The sequence below is a fragment of the Coregonus lavaretus genome, assembly GCF_964263955.1.
Source record: "Coregonus lavaretus genome assembly, contig: HAP1_SCAFFOLD_336, whole genome shotgun sequence".
Classification (NCBI taxonomy): domain Eukaryota; kingdom Metazoa; phylum Chordata; class Actinopteri; order Salmoniformes; family Salmonidae; genus Coregonus; species Coregonus lavaretus.
The window spans coordinates 420,281-435,079 of NW_028162029.1; the positions used below are offsets into that span (position 1 = coordinate 420,281).

The 14,799-nt window shown below is 43.0% G+C and overlaps 1 protein-coding gene across 1 annotated transcript; it reads right to left on the reverse strand.

Moving 5' to 3' along the window:
• Positions 1 to 1,448: 1,448 nt before the first annotated feature.
• On the reverse strand, positions 1,449 to 8,286 carry LOC311119725 (uncharacterized protein). Its single transcript, XM_084194387.1, has 6 exons — positions 7,952 to 8,286; positions 4,932 to 5,033; positions 3,925 to 4,650; positions 3,576 to 3,712; positions 3,217 to 3,326; positions 1,449 to 1,632 (listed from the first exon to the last, which is right to left on the reverse strand). Exons 1-6 carry the CDS (start codon positions 8,097 to 8,099, stop codon positions 1,500 to 1,502), a joined length of 1,356 nt encoding a protein of 451 aa, XP_084050513.1. The 5' UTR covers positions 8,100 to 8,286; the 3' UTR covers positions 1,449 to 1,499.
• Positions 8,287 to 14,799: the final 6,513 nt, after the last annotated feature.

Genomic DNA, 14,799 nt, shown 5'->3' on the forward strand with positions numbered 1-14,799 from the left:
CTAAACACACTTTACATTGTTTGTTTGTTTTGATGAGACATAATATCACTATAATCCGAGTGTTCATTGTCAGAAGTTGCTTTCATTTCAGCGCATCTAGTTTGTAAACATTTCAACCGTATTAAACGCTAACTTTTTTCAATTCCACAAGAGATTAACACAATTCAGGGCCTCACCTGTTTAGATAAAATATATATATATATATATATATATATATATAATAATCATTTATTTTATTTTGTCACGAACGTTGAGAGACGGGTCAGACCAAGGTGCAGCGTGGTATGCGAACATGTTTATTAAACTCAATAAACAAAACAAGAAACAACGTAACGTGAAGTCCTCAGGCTATACACATACAAGCCTAGACACAGAACAAGATCCCACAACTAAGGTAGGCAAACAGGCTACTTAAGTATGATCCCCAATCAGAGACAACGAGCGACAGCTGTCTCTGATTGGGAATCACACCCGGCCAAACATAGAAATACAATACCTAGAACATAAACATAGAATTTCTAGCATAGATTTTCAGTTTGCAAACAATGTAAAAAAAAAATATTTACAAAAAATTAAGTTAATAAAGCCGCATACAAACGTGTTCTCTTTCTTGAGTAAGGCAGCGCCTAAATGCAGGTGTTTCAGCCTCGCTCAGTGCTTTCTGGGGTGGTGGGGCAGCCAGCGGAATATACAGAGCGTACGCTTTGGTAATGTTCTCTAGTTGCGCCGTGATTGGCTCAGTGTTCTGTCACTCTATATCACCGCAGAATTTGTTTTTATTGTTAATTTAACTAGGCAAGTCAGTTAAGAACTAATTCTTATTTACAATGACGGCCTACACCGGCCAAACCAGGACGACGCTGGGCCAATTGTGCGCCGCCCTATGGGACTCCCAATCACAGCCGGATTATGATACAGCATGGAATCGAACCAGCGGGTCTGTAGTGACGCCTCTAGCACTGAGATGCAGTGCCTTAAACCGCTGTGCCACTCGGGAGAATGTACAGGGAGAGTTAGGCAGTTCAAGCCCCCTTGGGTTCTGCCATAGAGTTACATTAGAAGTGCCCATCCAAGAAGGCTCAAGGTCATTGGCCACAGATAAAATGATGTCAAATCACGTTATATCTACCGTAGCTTTGATTGGACTGATCATGTTACTTTCAAAATCTTAGCTAACAAGCTAAACAAGCAGTCATCATCATGAATAACTTTGACAATCTACTGGCAAATCCTTTTCAATCCCTGTCAGATGAAGATAAACTATAGTTAAAGGTATTGGTGTTCATCACCATTGGACATACACATTACACAACAAGTCAGAAATCACAAATTCAACATTCAGCGGTTTGGAAGGAATCACTGGCTAACTGCAAGTGATGCAAATCAATCACTATTTTGTTTTGCCTGCCTGCTATTCGGTGGAAAGGGTGTTTGGTACAAGTCTGGGTTTAAGGATTTAAAACATCTGTCTGAAATGGTCTCTAGCAGTACAGAGAATCCTATTTCTCACAGATCCATCTGTATTGATAGGAACAGTCATAGTCCAACCATTCTCCTGAGTCTGATGACTGGGAGTAGAAATACGCACAGTTCTCGTACACACCAACATTAGGATCTCCACTGTACCAGTACCTGTAGAAGAAACAACACATAGAATCAGGCTGTCCACTGTTCCAGTACCTGTAGAAGAAACAACACATAGAATCAGGCTGTCCACTGTTCCAATACCTGTAGAAGAAACAACACATAGAATCAGGCTGTCCACTGTTCCAATACCTGTAGAAGAAACAACACATAGAATCAGGCTGTCCACTGTACCAGTACCTGTAGAAGAAACAACACATAGAATCAGGCTGTCCACTGTTCCAGTACCTGTAGAAGAAACAACACATAGAATCAGGCTGTCCACTGTTCCAATACCTGTAGAAGAAACAACACATAGAATCAGGCTGTCCACTGTTCCAATACCTGTAGAAGAAACAACACATAGAATCAGGCTGTCCACTGTACCAGTACCTGTAGAAGAAACAACACATAGAATCAGGCTGTCCACTGTTCCAGTACCTGTAGAAGAAACAACACATAGAATCAGGCTGTCCACTGTTCCAACACCTGTAGAAGAAACAACACATAGAATCAGGCTGTCCACTGTTCCAGTACCTGTAGAAGAAACAACACATAGAATCAGGCTCTCCACTGTTCCAATACCTGTAGAAGAAACAAGACATAGAATCAGGCTGTCCACTGTTCCTGTACCTGTAGAAGAAACAACACATAGAATCAGGCTGTCCACTGTTCCAATACCTGTAGAGGAAACAACACATAGAATCAGGCTGTCCACTGTTCCAATACCTGTAGAAGAAACAACACATAGAATCAGGATGTCCACTGTTCCAATACCTGTAGAAGAAACAACACATAGAATCAGGCTGTCCACTGTTCCAATACCTTTAGAGGAAACAACACATAGAATCAGGCTGTCCACTGTTCCAATACCTGTAGAAGAAACAACACATAGAAAAGGCTGTCCACTGTTCCAATACCTGTAGAAGAAACAACACATAGAATCAGGCTGTCCACTGTTCCAATACCTGTAGAAGAAACAACACATAGAATCAGGCTGTCCACTGTTCCAATACCTGTAGAAGAAACAACACATAGAATCAGGCTGTCCACTGTTCCAATACCTGTAGAAGAAACAACACATAGAATCAAGCTGTCCACTGTTCCAGTACCTGTAGAAGAAACAACACATAGAATCAGGCTGTCCACTGTTCCAATACCTGTAGAAGAAACATATAGAATCAGGCTGTCCACTGTTCCAATACCTGTAGAAGAAACAACACATAGAATCAGGCTGTCCACTGTTCCTGTACCTGTAGAAGAAACAACACATAGAATCAGGCTCTCCACTGTTCCAATACCTGTAGAAGAAACAACACATATAATCAGGCTGTCCACTGTTCCAGTACCTGTAGAAGAAACAACACATAGAATCAAGCTGTCCACTGTTCCAGTACCTGTAGAAGAAACAACACATAGAATCAGGCTGTCCACTGTTCCAGTACCTGTAGAAGAAACAACACATAGAATCAGGCTGTCCACTGTTCCAGTACCTGTAGTAGAAACAACACATAGAATCAGGCTGTCCATTCTCAGAGCCTACTACTCCAGACAGTGATTTCATGGTAACACAGAACTCATTAAATGTCTTACGTTATGGTCAGTGGTGTGTCGTCCACCCATTTCCAGGTCCCCTCAGTAACAGAGTCAGTCAGACCAATCCAGACATAGTCCTTTACTCCACATAACCAAATGACAAATGTCTGTAGTTGTGGGAGAGAGACAACATTATTAATACTTAGCCATTACCTCTCTCTCTCTCTCTCTCTCTCTCTCTCTCTCTGTATCGCTCTCTTCCACACACACACACACACACACACACACACACACACACACACACACACACACACACACACACACACACACACACACACACACACACACACACACACACACACACACACACACACACACACACACACACACACACACACACACACACACACACACACCTGTTTGTCTTGGCTGTTGATGATCACCAGGTCTGCTCCGTTATCTCTGCAGTACTGTCTGCTCTTCTCCCAGGTGTTCTTCCTAGTAGAGATGTAGTAACAACGGCTACCAAAGTTCTTCCATCCTTGAGGACACTCTTTAAGTTGAAAATGTCTCGCTTTAGTCATCTTAATATCACGTTGAATTAAGTCTCAATCAAACACTTGAGGAAGACAGGGCACTAACTAATGGTCGGTTTGGAAGTCATAGATTTTTCCTTTAATGTAAGTTGAATTGCCTGTTTGTAAGTGGCATGTGAACTGATACAAAGACTGTCAAACAGAACAGTCATTAGACAATTTTACTCACCTTTCTCAACCAAAGATTGTTTCAGACGTTCTGTCTCTTTCTGTAGCTGGTCTCTCTCTTTGGTCAGGGTGTTGTATCTGGTCTGTATCTGGTCTCTCTCTTTAGTCAGAGTATTGTAACTGGTCTGTATCTGGTCTCTCTCTGTAGTCAGGGTGTTGTATCTGGTCTGTAGCTGGTTTCTCTCTTTGGTCAGGGTGTTGTAGCTGGTCTGTAACTGGTCTCTCTCTTTGGTCAGGGTGTTGTAACTGGTCTGTAGCTGGTCTCTCTCTTTGGTCAGGGTGTTGTAGCTGGTCTGTAACTGGTCTCTCTCTTTGGTCAGGGTGTTGTTTCTGGTCTGTAGCTGGTCTCTCTCTGTAGTCAGGGTGTTGTTTCTGGTCTGTAGCTGGTCTCTCTCTTTGGTCAGGGTGTTGTAACTGGTCTGTAGCTGGTCTCTCTCTTTGGTCAGGGTGTTGTAGCTGGTCTGTAACTGGTCTCTCTCTTTGGTCAGGGTGTTGTTTCTGGTCTGTATTTGGTCTCTCTCTGTAGTCAGGGTGTTGTTTCTGGTCTGTAGCTGGTCTCTCTCTTTGGTCAGGGTGTTGTATCTGGTCTGTAGCTGGTCTCTCTCTTTGGTCAGGGTGTTGTTGCTGGTCTGTAGCTGGTCTCTCTCTTCAGTCAGGTTGTTGCCGCTGGTCTGTAACTGGTCTCTCTCTTTGGTCAGGGTGTTGGATCTGGTTAATTGGTTTCGCTCTGTGAAATAATACCATCAACGACCAAGGTAACAGTTGAAAAGTTAATCTATCATTACCAGGGTTGGGTTCAATTGCATTTCAATTCCAGTCTATTCAGGAAGTACACTGGATTTCCAAGTCCAATTCTCTTCAATATTTTTCAATGAGGACAATGTGGAATTGGAATTGGAATTTGGTGTACTTTCTGAATTGAATTGAATGGAGTTGAAATGGAATTGATCCCTGATCATTACACCACTGATGATTAAGAAAGTTTGATTGAGAACATATCAAACTCACGGTAGAGCAACAGGCCTATGATCCCAGCCAATAGGAGAACACACAGCAGACCCAGACTCACTGCAGCAGCTCCAGAGTATCTCTTCCACCACTGATAAAACACTGAAGCACAAATTATTACCATAAGAACTTGCTCTTTATCAGCGTTGTATTTGAGTCTACTTTTGTGTCCATTTGCTCTTTGAAGCACCGAGGAAAAAACACAAACTTGACATGGGACAGAACACCAGAACTGAGTTCCAGCACCTCACACTTTATACTGCTTGAGTTCCAGAACCTCTTATAGAACACTGGCTTAAACATATTGCAGAGTTCAGGCACCCAAAATGAGTACTGGCACAGTACACAGATTCAACCACAAAGACCAGGGTGGTGTTATCAGCGTTGTATTTGAGTCTACTTTTGTGTCCATTTGCTCTTTGAAGCACCGAGGAAAAAACACAAAGACGCAGTGCAAACATGTAAGACATTTTTGCAAATGTATTGAAAATGAAATATCTAATTTACATATGTATTCACACCCCTGAGTCAATACATGTTAGAATCACCTTTGGCAGCGATTACAGCTGTGAGTCTCTGGGTAAGTCTCTAAGAGCTTTTACACACCTGGATTGTACAATATCTGCCCATTTATTCTTTTCATCTGTCAAATGTGGTTAGATTTTGTCCATTTTGAATTCCAGTGTTGTAGTACTCATCCGGTCTCGAGACAACACAGTGTCTCGTGCTTGGCTCGATGTTGGATACATTTGTACTTTTGGTCTTGACTCTGTCTTGGACAGTGAGGACTCGTACGTTTCTTCCTGAGACCAGCATAAAACCGCGTCGCCAGGGCAAATATATACACTCCTTTCTTGATACATTAATATCTTAACAGCCTTATCTATTACAGACATGTTTGCGCAAACCTATAGGCCTTCAGTTTGTGACAGGTTCGTGATTGTTAAAGGACAGCAACCGTAACCACTCATGTAAGAGACTTTTTGTAAAACACAAAGGGCCAGTGGTGTAGTGGAGGGGATACGCCCACTTTTGTTTCAGTGGTATACTCACTTTTAATCCCTACTGATGCGTATCATGGAGGTATGCGACTTATCAATTATGTAGTACAATAGAGAAATCATTCACAAAGTAGACAACACAATCGTAAAGCACGTGAAATATATTCACACAGGGTGGCTTTCCTTCACTGGGGTGGGCCGTTTGGGAACTTTTGGGCACCAAAAAAATATTGCTATCTGGTTGTAAATCACAGCTGGCCTGGTACATTGTTTGCTGACTACATTCAAGATGCACCGTTTCAGTTTCAATGACTCAATATTCTGGACAAAAACGAATAAATATAACTAAGGCTGGGTATGTCAATACAATCAAACTAGCAAGGGCAATGATCAAAAGTCAGTCATAACGTCGCTAATAGGCTAGCGTATCTATTTATGTAGCAAGCACAGACTGGAATGTGTTCCGGGATTCATCCAATGGCATTGAGGAGTATACCACCTCAGTCACCGGCTTCATCAATAAGTGCATTGACGACGTCGTCCCCACAGTGACCGTACATACATATCCCAACCAGAAGCAAAATGATTACAGGCAACATCCGCATCGAGCTAAAGGCTAGAGCTAGGGCAGGCTCATGTGGCAAATGGCTTGTTTGTATAAAGGTCTACTGTAGCTCTGATCGGCTATAGCGCACCGGTCTGTGTAGACTCCGGTCCTGGAACAGACAGATGTTTTTATTCGGTTTTATTTACTGCAGTGTCTATTAATTGTCCAAACGCATGGCCGCTTTCCCACTCTACGTAATTCCCAAACATTCTAATAACTTTTTTTTAAGTGTCATGTTCTTCCTATTTGAACAGATTTTAATAAGAAGTCATGTTGCTAAGATGCTGTCAGTTCCACGTTAAATGCAACAATGTTTAACACACATAAGTTATTTTCAAAGAGATGGCTAACAACAGCAAGCGCGCCGCAATACAAAACACAGTTCTACACACCAGATGGTCATTTGAAACTTAACCTCTTGTTGAAAGTTATTCTTGGGAGAAGCTAACAAATTAGCAACAACATCCTCTTTGATAACACCTGCTGCAGCCGCTGCACACTAGCCGACAAGAAAAGCTAGCTAGCTACAACGTGCGAAAACTACTGCTCGCTATTGTGCCTAACTGTGACGAGTACTGAGGATGCGAAGAGGCAGGACGCAGGAATCAACAATGTAAAGGTTTGCTTTAACACTGAGCAAGAGAACAACAACGAGCGAGTACAAGACACGACACTAACAATCACACACAACACAACACTGAACAGCCCAGGGCTATATAGGGGTGGTGATGAGATGGTGAGGTGCCCAGGGCTATATAGGGGTGGTGATGAGATGGTGAGGTGCCCAGGGCTATATAGGGGTGGTGATGAGATGGTGAGGTGCCCAGGGCTATATAGGGGTGGTGAGGAGATGATGAGGTGCCCAGGGCTATATAGGGGTGGTGATGGGATGATGAGGTGCCCAGGGCTATATAGGGGTGGTGATGAGATGATGAGGTGCTGGTGCGCTGGAGGTGATTAGGGTGCGTTGGGTTTCCATTCCTGTGTTTGCCGAGGTGGTGCGCTCAGACCGGTGGCTCAGTAGACCGGCGAATCAGAGCGCCAGGAGGGGAGCAACGGGAGGAGACGTGACAGATGATACTACTATGTATGCTGTGGCCCCGACTGGTGATCTGGCTGTGTCAAAACTACAGTCAGATTTTATAGCTATGCAGGAATCCCTTGCTGATTTTAAAACGTGTGCTTAATACGAGCAAAATGGAGGAGACGTGACACTAACGTTACTTTCTGAAAGAACTGTACATGGAGGTAGGGGTCAAGTAACTAGGCAACAGGATAGATAATAGACAGTAGCAACAGTGAGTGTGTGTGTGTGTGTGTATGTATGTGTGTGTGTGTGTGTGTATGTGTCTGTGTGTGTTGGGGTATACGTATGTGTCAGTATCAAGCACTATACCAGGATACACTGTTACCTGATGGTTGATCACCAACTCCATCCTTCCTGCAGGGCTTGATGGGTGTTTCGTTGGTGTATATACAATCATCAATATCCATGGTCTTTATTTCATTAGGGGTTTTGCCTTTAAATCCATCTCTGTTTTGATAGTTTGCCTCTGACATCTTTACAGACTTGTGCTCAAATGCAGTAACTTCTACTGTTGTAACTTCTACTGTTGTAACTTCTACTGTTGTAACTTCTACGGTTGTAACTTCTACTGTTGTAACTTCTACAGTTGTAACTTCTACTGTTGTAACTTCTACGGTTGTAACTTCTACGGTTGTAACGTCTGCTGTTATCTCAGTTGTAGGTTTGTGTCTGCTCACTTCACCGCTGGATCCTCTGTGTGACTCAGCATAATGTAAGAGACAGTTTTAACTGTCAACCTCATTAAAGGGGAAACTGTCTAACCAATAGTATGACACTAACTACCACCACGTGACTCCAACCTTATTTTCTTTGTTTTCCACAGTGTAGATTAGTTTACATATTTAGTTTCTATTAGTTTAGTTTACCACAGTGTAGATTAGTTTGCATATTTCATTTCTATTAGTTTAGTTTACCACAGTGTAGATTAGTTTTACCATGAGATTAAAGCATTGAAGTGACAATATGACCCGTTTCAGGAAGCTAAGCGTATGTAGCACATCACCTCTTCACATGAGAGGCATTTGAACGTAATAGTTTTTTATTTTATCAAAGTTTTTTTTTGCAGAAATTGAACTTTAACAAACGTAATAGCAAACTTGTAAAACCTGTAAATACGATTAGGCTCTATGATATAGATATATCTATTATACATGTATGTATAAAAAATGTATGCACTCACTAACTGTAAGCCGCTCTGGATAAGAGCGTCTGTTAAATGACTAAAATGTAAATGTAAATATTATATACGGCTCTATGCCGAAGGTAGAATGTGGTCCCGGTTCCAGGGAGATGACCGGATAGAAAATCCAATATGGCTGCCAACGCAATGCCGTATATGGCAATGTATGTGTGACGTCAGCAGCTCTACTCTCATTGGTCCAAACAATTTGTTTACTTTTTATTTACATTTAGCTTGCAACACAGCCGTCAAGATGTCATGGATTAGATCAATGGATCATCAGAAATGAGTGGATAGATAGATAGATAGATAGATAGATAGATAGATAGATAGATAGATAGATAGATAGATAGATAGATAGATAGATAGATAGATAGATAGATAGATAGATAGATAGATAGATAGATAGATAGATAGATAGATAGATAGATAGATAGATAGATTGGATAGTTAGTTTGAACAAATATTTCACGTTTAAAAAAAATGTGAATGCGATGCAGCTGGCGATTGTTTAGATAACGCTAGACTAGCTAGCTACAAATACCTAACGTTAGCTACAAATAGCTAGCTAGATGGGTGATGCATATTTAAGGTGTTAAACAGAGCAAATAGTGTTAGAAAGTGTTATATTATATTTACCTGCATGTATACCTAACTACCTGCATGTATCTAGATTGCATTCGGAAAGTATTCAGACCCCCTTGACTTTTTCCACATTTTGTTAATTTACAGCCTTATTCTAAAAGTGATTAAATAAATAAAAATCCTCATCAATCTACACACAATACCCCATAATGACAAAGCAAAAATAGGTTTTTGGAAATGTTTGCAAATGTATTAAGAATTAAAAACAGAAATACCTTATTTACATAAGTATTATCTATATTGCAGAGATAAGCAGTGTCTTGCAGAGTCCAGATCAGATCTGCAGCGCGTTGACAGACCCCCCCCCCAAAAAAAAAAAAAATCAAATTTCAAATACAAAAACAACACTCCATAACAGGACATTTCCTTAATCCCAATCAGAGGTCAAGATTGAGCTGCCAGCATATTGCTTACACCTATCCAACACTTTCAGATCTACACAACAAGTTTCTAACAGCTACGGGTTTATTTGGGTTGCAGGGATTAGTGCCAACGGACCAAGACCCTGGGCTCTGAGTCCAGGTCCAGATCAACACTGCATTTATATGGTCTAATGGCCAACACCACAATAACAAGAGACTCTATCTGCGCTATTATGTGTAGTAGGGCTGCCTATACTAGGGTTAGTAGGGATCAGGCTTTCCTGACCTGTCAGGCATGAAGGGCATTGGTCACCAACTCTGTTCCTGGAGAGACACAGTGTGTGCAGGCTTCTGTCCCAGCTAACACTATGAGGACTAATACACTGGAGGGTTTGTAAGTGTTGGGCTTGACCCCACTGCTTACCCCACGACACTATCTGGTTGAATAGTGTCTACTCACCTGTTGCAGGTAGGCATGCTATATAATGACTCTACAACATAGCTCCAGGTATCAGACCAGGTATGGGAGGTAGACTATAGGTCTACTTTGTATAGCCAGGGTTGGATGATGACCACTTAGTATCCACAGGGTAGGTCAGAAGTTACCTTGGAGGGGCGTGGAGAGGAGGGGCGTGGAGAGGAGGGGCGTGGAGAGGAGGGGCGTGGTGAGGAGGAGCGTGGAGAGGAGGGGCGTGGAGAGGAGGAGCGTGGAGAGGAGGGGCGTGGAGAGGAGGGGCGTGGAGAGGAGGGGCGTGGAGAGGAGGGGCGTGGTGAGGAGGAGCGTGGAGAGGAGAGGCGTGGAGAGGAGGTGCATGGAGAGGAGGGGTGTGGAGAGGAGGGGTGTGGAGAGGAGGAGCGTGGAGAGGAGAGGCTTGGAGACGAGGGGCGTGGAGAGGAGGAGCGTGGAGAGGAGGGGCGTGGAGAGGAGGGGCATGGAGAGGAGGGGCGTGGAGAGGAGGGCCTGTGGAGAGAAGGGGCGTGGAGAGAAAGATGTACGTTAAGTACCATGTCACCAATCTGAAATGGTGGCAGCATCTCACACTATGCTGTGAGATATCCACCATTCAAAGCACATTGCACAACATGGCCTGGTAGTAGCCTTCACACTGGGAGATTTCATAAGCCGATTGTTTACACTGTGTTAGCTGTAAAAACATTGGGAGAGGATACAGCCCATTCTCCTAACGTTGTTGACCCTGTCATACTATGATAGGAAAGGAGCCTTGTCCGCTAGATACGGCGTGTGAATGACAATCTAGGAATGTTAGCGGGATGCTCTGGCTTGTTTCATGGCTATATCTATTAGACATGACTAGGGCTTTGTCCACATTTTTTATTAGATATTACAAGTTCAAATTCACATGGCAGAATACAATTGAATTGCATGACAAAAATAAAACTACAAATCTAACATAAATGATCCACTTTTCACATCTCAGAAAACATTTTAGGAAATGTTTTTTTTTGCTCATCTTTATCAAGGGTTCCAATCCTTTTGGACCTGACTTCAAGTGCTTTGTTTCTGGATTGGTCAAAAGCTTTTGATACTGTTGATCATGCTATTATATTGAATAAGTTGTGCTCGATAGGTCTGAGCTCTGACGCCTGTTCATGTTTATCTTAGTGACAGAACTCAGGCCATCGTGATTGATGGGGTTGAAGTCTGACTTTCTTGAAGTACATAAAGGTGTACCACAGGGGTCGATTTTGCAACCTGTTCTCTTCACTAGTTATATAAACACTATTGGTCAATCTGTTTAATTTGTTTTTACCTCATCTATATGTGTTACGAGTACTGAGGATACGAAGAACAAAATTCTAAATACTTTTCATCTTGAAGTTCTTGTGCCGTTTGGGCAATTTAATTTATTGATTAGGGATTTATTTGTGTACGAATGTAACTTTTTCTGGGTGATTTGTGACGTCTTATTTGTCCTTACCATGACTATTTTTGTATTCTAATATATACAGTGCCCTCCACTAATATTGGCACCCTTGGTAAATATGAGCAAAACGGGCTGTGAATATTTGTTCTTTATTGTTCATCCTCTTGGTCTTTCATTCTAAATATTCACAAAAATCTAACCTTTAATTAAAGTAAAATGATTGAAATACACCGCGTGAGTAAACGACACAACGCTAAACAATTACACACAACAATGACTGAACAGCCCAGGGGCTATATAGGGGTGGTGATGAGATGATGAGGTGCCCAGGGCTATATAGGGGTGGTGATGAGATGATGAGGTGCCCAGGGCTATATAGGGGTGGTGATGAGATGATGAGGTGCCCAGGGGCTATATAGGGGTGGTGATGAGATACTGAACAGCCCAGGGCTATATAGGGGTGGTGATGGGATACTGAACAGCCCAGGGCTATATAGGGGTGGTGATGAGATACTGAACAGCCCAGGGCTATATAGGGGTGGTGATGAGATGATGAGGTGCCCAGGGCTTTATAGGGGTGGTGATGAGATACTGAACAGCCCAGGGCTATATAGGGGTGGTGATGAGATGATGAGGTGCCCAGGGCTTTATAGGGGTGGTGATGAGATACTGAACAGCCCAGGGCTATATAGGGGTGGTGATGAGATACTGAACAGGCCAGGGCTATATAGGGGTGGTGATGAGATGATGAGGTGCCCAGGGCTATATAGGGGTGGTGATGAGATGATGAGGTGCCCAGGGCTATATAGGGGTGGTGATGAGATGATGAGGTGCCCAGGGCTATATAGGGGTGGTGATGAGATGATGAGGTGCCCAGGGCTATATAGGGGTGGTGATGAGATGGTGAGGTGCCCAGGGCTATATAGGGGTGGTGATGAGATGATGAGGTGCCCAGGGCTATATAGGGGTGGTGATGAGAAACTGAACAGGCCAGGGCTATATAGGGGTGGTGATGAGATGATGAGGTGCCCAGGGCTATATAGGGGTGGTGATGAGATGATGAGGTGCCCAGGGGCTATATAGGGGTGGTGATGAGATGGTGAGGTGCCCAGGGCTATATAGGGGTGTTGATGAGATGATGAGGTGCCCAGGGCTATATAGGGGTGGTGATGAGATGGTGAGGTGCCCAGGTCTATATAGGGGTGGTGATGAGATGATGAGGTGCCCAGGGGCTATATAGGGGTGGTGATGAGATGATGAGCTGCAGGTGCGCTGGAGGTGGTTAGGGTGCGTTGGGTTTCCATTCCTGTGTTTGCCGAGGTGGTGCGGCTCAGACCGGTGGCTCAGTATGACCTGCGAATCAGAGCGCCAGGAGGGGAGCAACGGGAGGAGACGTGACAGAGGATACTACTATATATGCTGTGGCCCCGACTGGTGATCTGGCTGTGTCAAAACTACAGTCAGATTTTATAGCTATGCAGGAATCCCTTGCTGATTTTAAAACGTGTGCTTTAATACGAGCAAAATGGAATACATGTTGTTTTTAGACTGTCCTAAGAATGTTTCAGATGAACTACATGTTGACTCATTAGACGGTTCTCCAATTGAACTTGTTCCCGCATCTAAATACTTAGGCATTTGGATTGATATGGACCATGACTTCCTGTTTCACTGTGGTATAAATATGAGGTGACACACAGGCCAAGTTCCCATCGTCATCCATCACTATGGGAAAGACCCGAGAATACAGTACTGATGTGCGACAAAAGGTTGTTGAGTGCACAAATCAGGAAATGGCTATAAAAAAAATAGCTCAACGGTTGAACATTTTCATTTCCACTATCAGGGCAATAATTAAGACGTTTAAAGCAGCTGGAGATGTTAACAATCAGCCTGGAAGAGGACGTGTGTCTATATTGACCCCACGCACAGTGAGGAGGATGGGTTGAGTCGCCAAAAAAATCTCCAAGGATCACAGCTGGAGAATTGCAGTCGTTAGTTGGGTCTTGGGGTCAGAAAATTTCCAAAACTATGATCAGACGCCACCTACATAACCACAAGTTGTTTGGGAGGGTTGCCATAAAAAAGCCTTTGCTCTCATCAAACAACAAACTCAAGCGCCTACAGTTTGTCAAAACATTACTGGAACTTTCAATGGGACCGGGTTCTATGGTCAGACGAGACCAAAATAGAGCTTTTTGGAAACAAACACCAGAGGTGGGTTTGGCATAGACAGAAAGACAGACATGCAGAAAAGTACCTCATCCCCACTGTGAAGTATGGGGGTGGATATTTGTTGTTGTGGGGCTGTTTTTCTTCCAAAGGCCCTGGACAACTTGTTAGGATACATGGTATTATGGACTCCATCAAGTACCAGCAGATATTAGATCAAAACCTGACTGCTTCTGCTAGGAACCTTAAACTGGGCCGTGGTTGGATCTTCCACCAGGACAATGATCCAAAGCACACCTCAAAATCAACACAAAAACGGTTCACTGACCACAGAATCAAGGGTTTTGCCATGGCCCTCCCAGTCCCTTTGACCTAAACCCCATAGAAAACCTGTGGGATGAGCTGAAGAGGAGAGTCCACAAGCGTGGACCTCTGAATCTGAAGGATCTGGAGAGATTCTGTACGGAGGAACGGTCTCAGATCCCTTGCCATGTGTTCCCCAACCTCACTACGCATTAATAGGAGAAGACTCAGAGCTGTTATCTTGGCAAAGGGAGGTTGCACAAAGTATTGAATGAAGGGGTGCCGATAATTGTGGCTTCACATTTATTTGAGAAAAAAATTATTTGTTTTATGATAAGAATAAACATTTTCTTTTTCAATTTTATTTGAATATTTAGAAGGAAAGACCAAGAGGATACACAATAAATACATTTTTTGTTCACACCCCGTTTTGCTCATATTTACCAAAGGGTGCCAATATTAGTGGAGGGAGCTGTATACATGTTTAATGTGTGTTTTATATTGTATTATACAGGGCACATTTGGAAAAGAGACCTAGGTTTCAATATGTCTTCCCTGTCAAAATAAAGGTTCATAAATAAACTCCAGCTCCAGTTATTTTTTTGTGTCCCCGGGGGGGTTTTGA

Excerpts from the sequence above, each read along its gene's own strand:
- LOC311119725 (XM_084194387.1), bottom strand. The coding sequence starts at position 8,099 with ATGTCAGAGGCAAACTATCAAAACAGAGATGGATTTAAAGGCAAAACC. Across the intron at positions 3,713-3,924 it reads ACAATCTTTGGTTGAGAAAG|AGTGTCCTCAAGGATGGAAG; the intron begins GTGAGTAAAATT and ends TTCAACTTAAAG. Across the intron at positions 3,327-3,575 it reads TCAACAGCCAAGACAAACAG|ACATTTGTCATTTGGTTATG; the intron begins GTGTGTGTGTGT and ends CCACAACTACAG.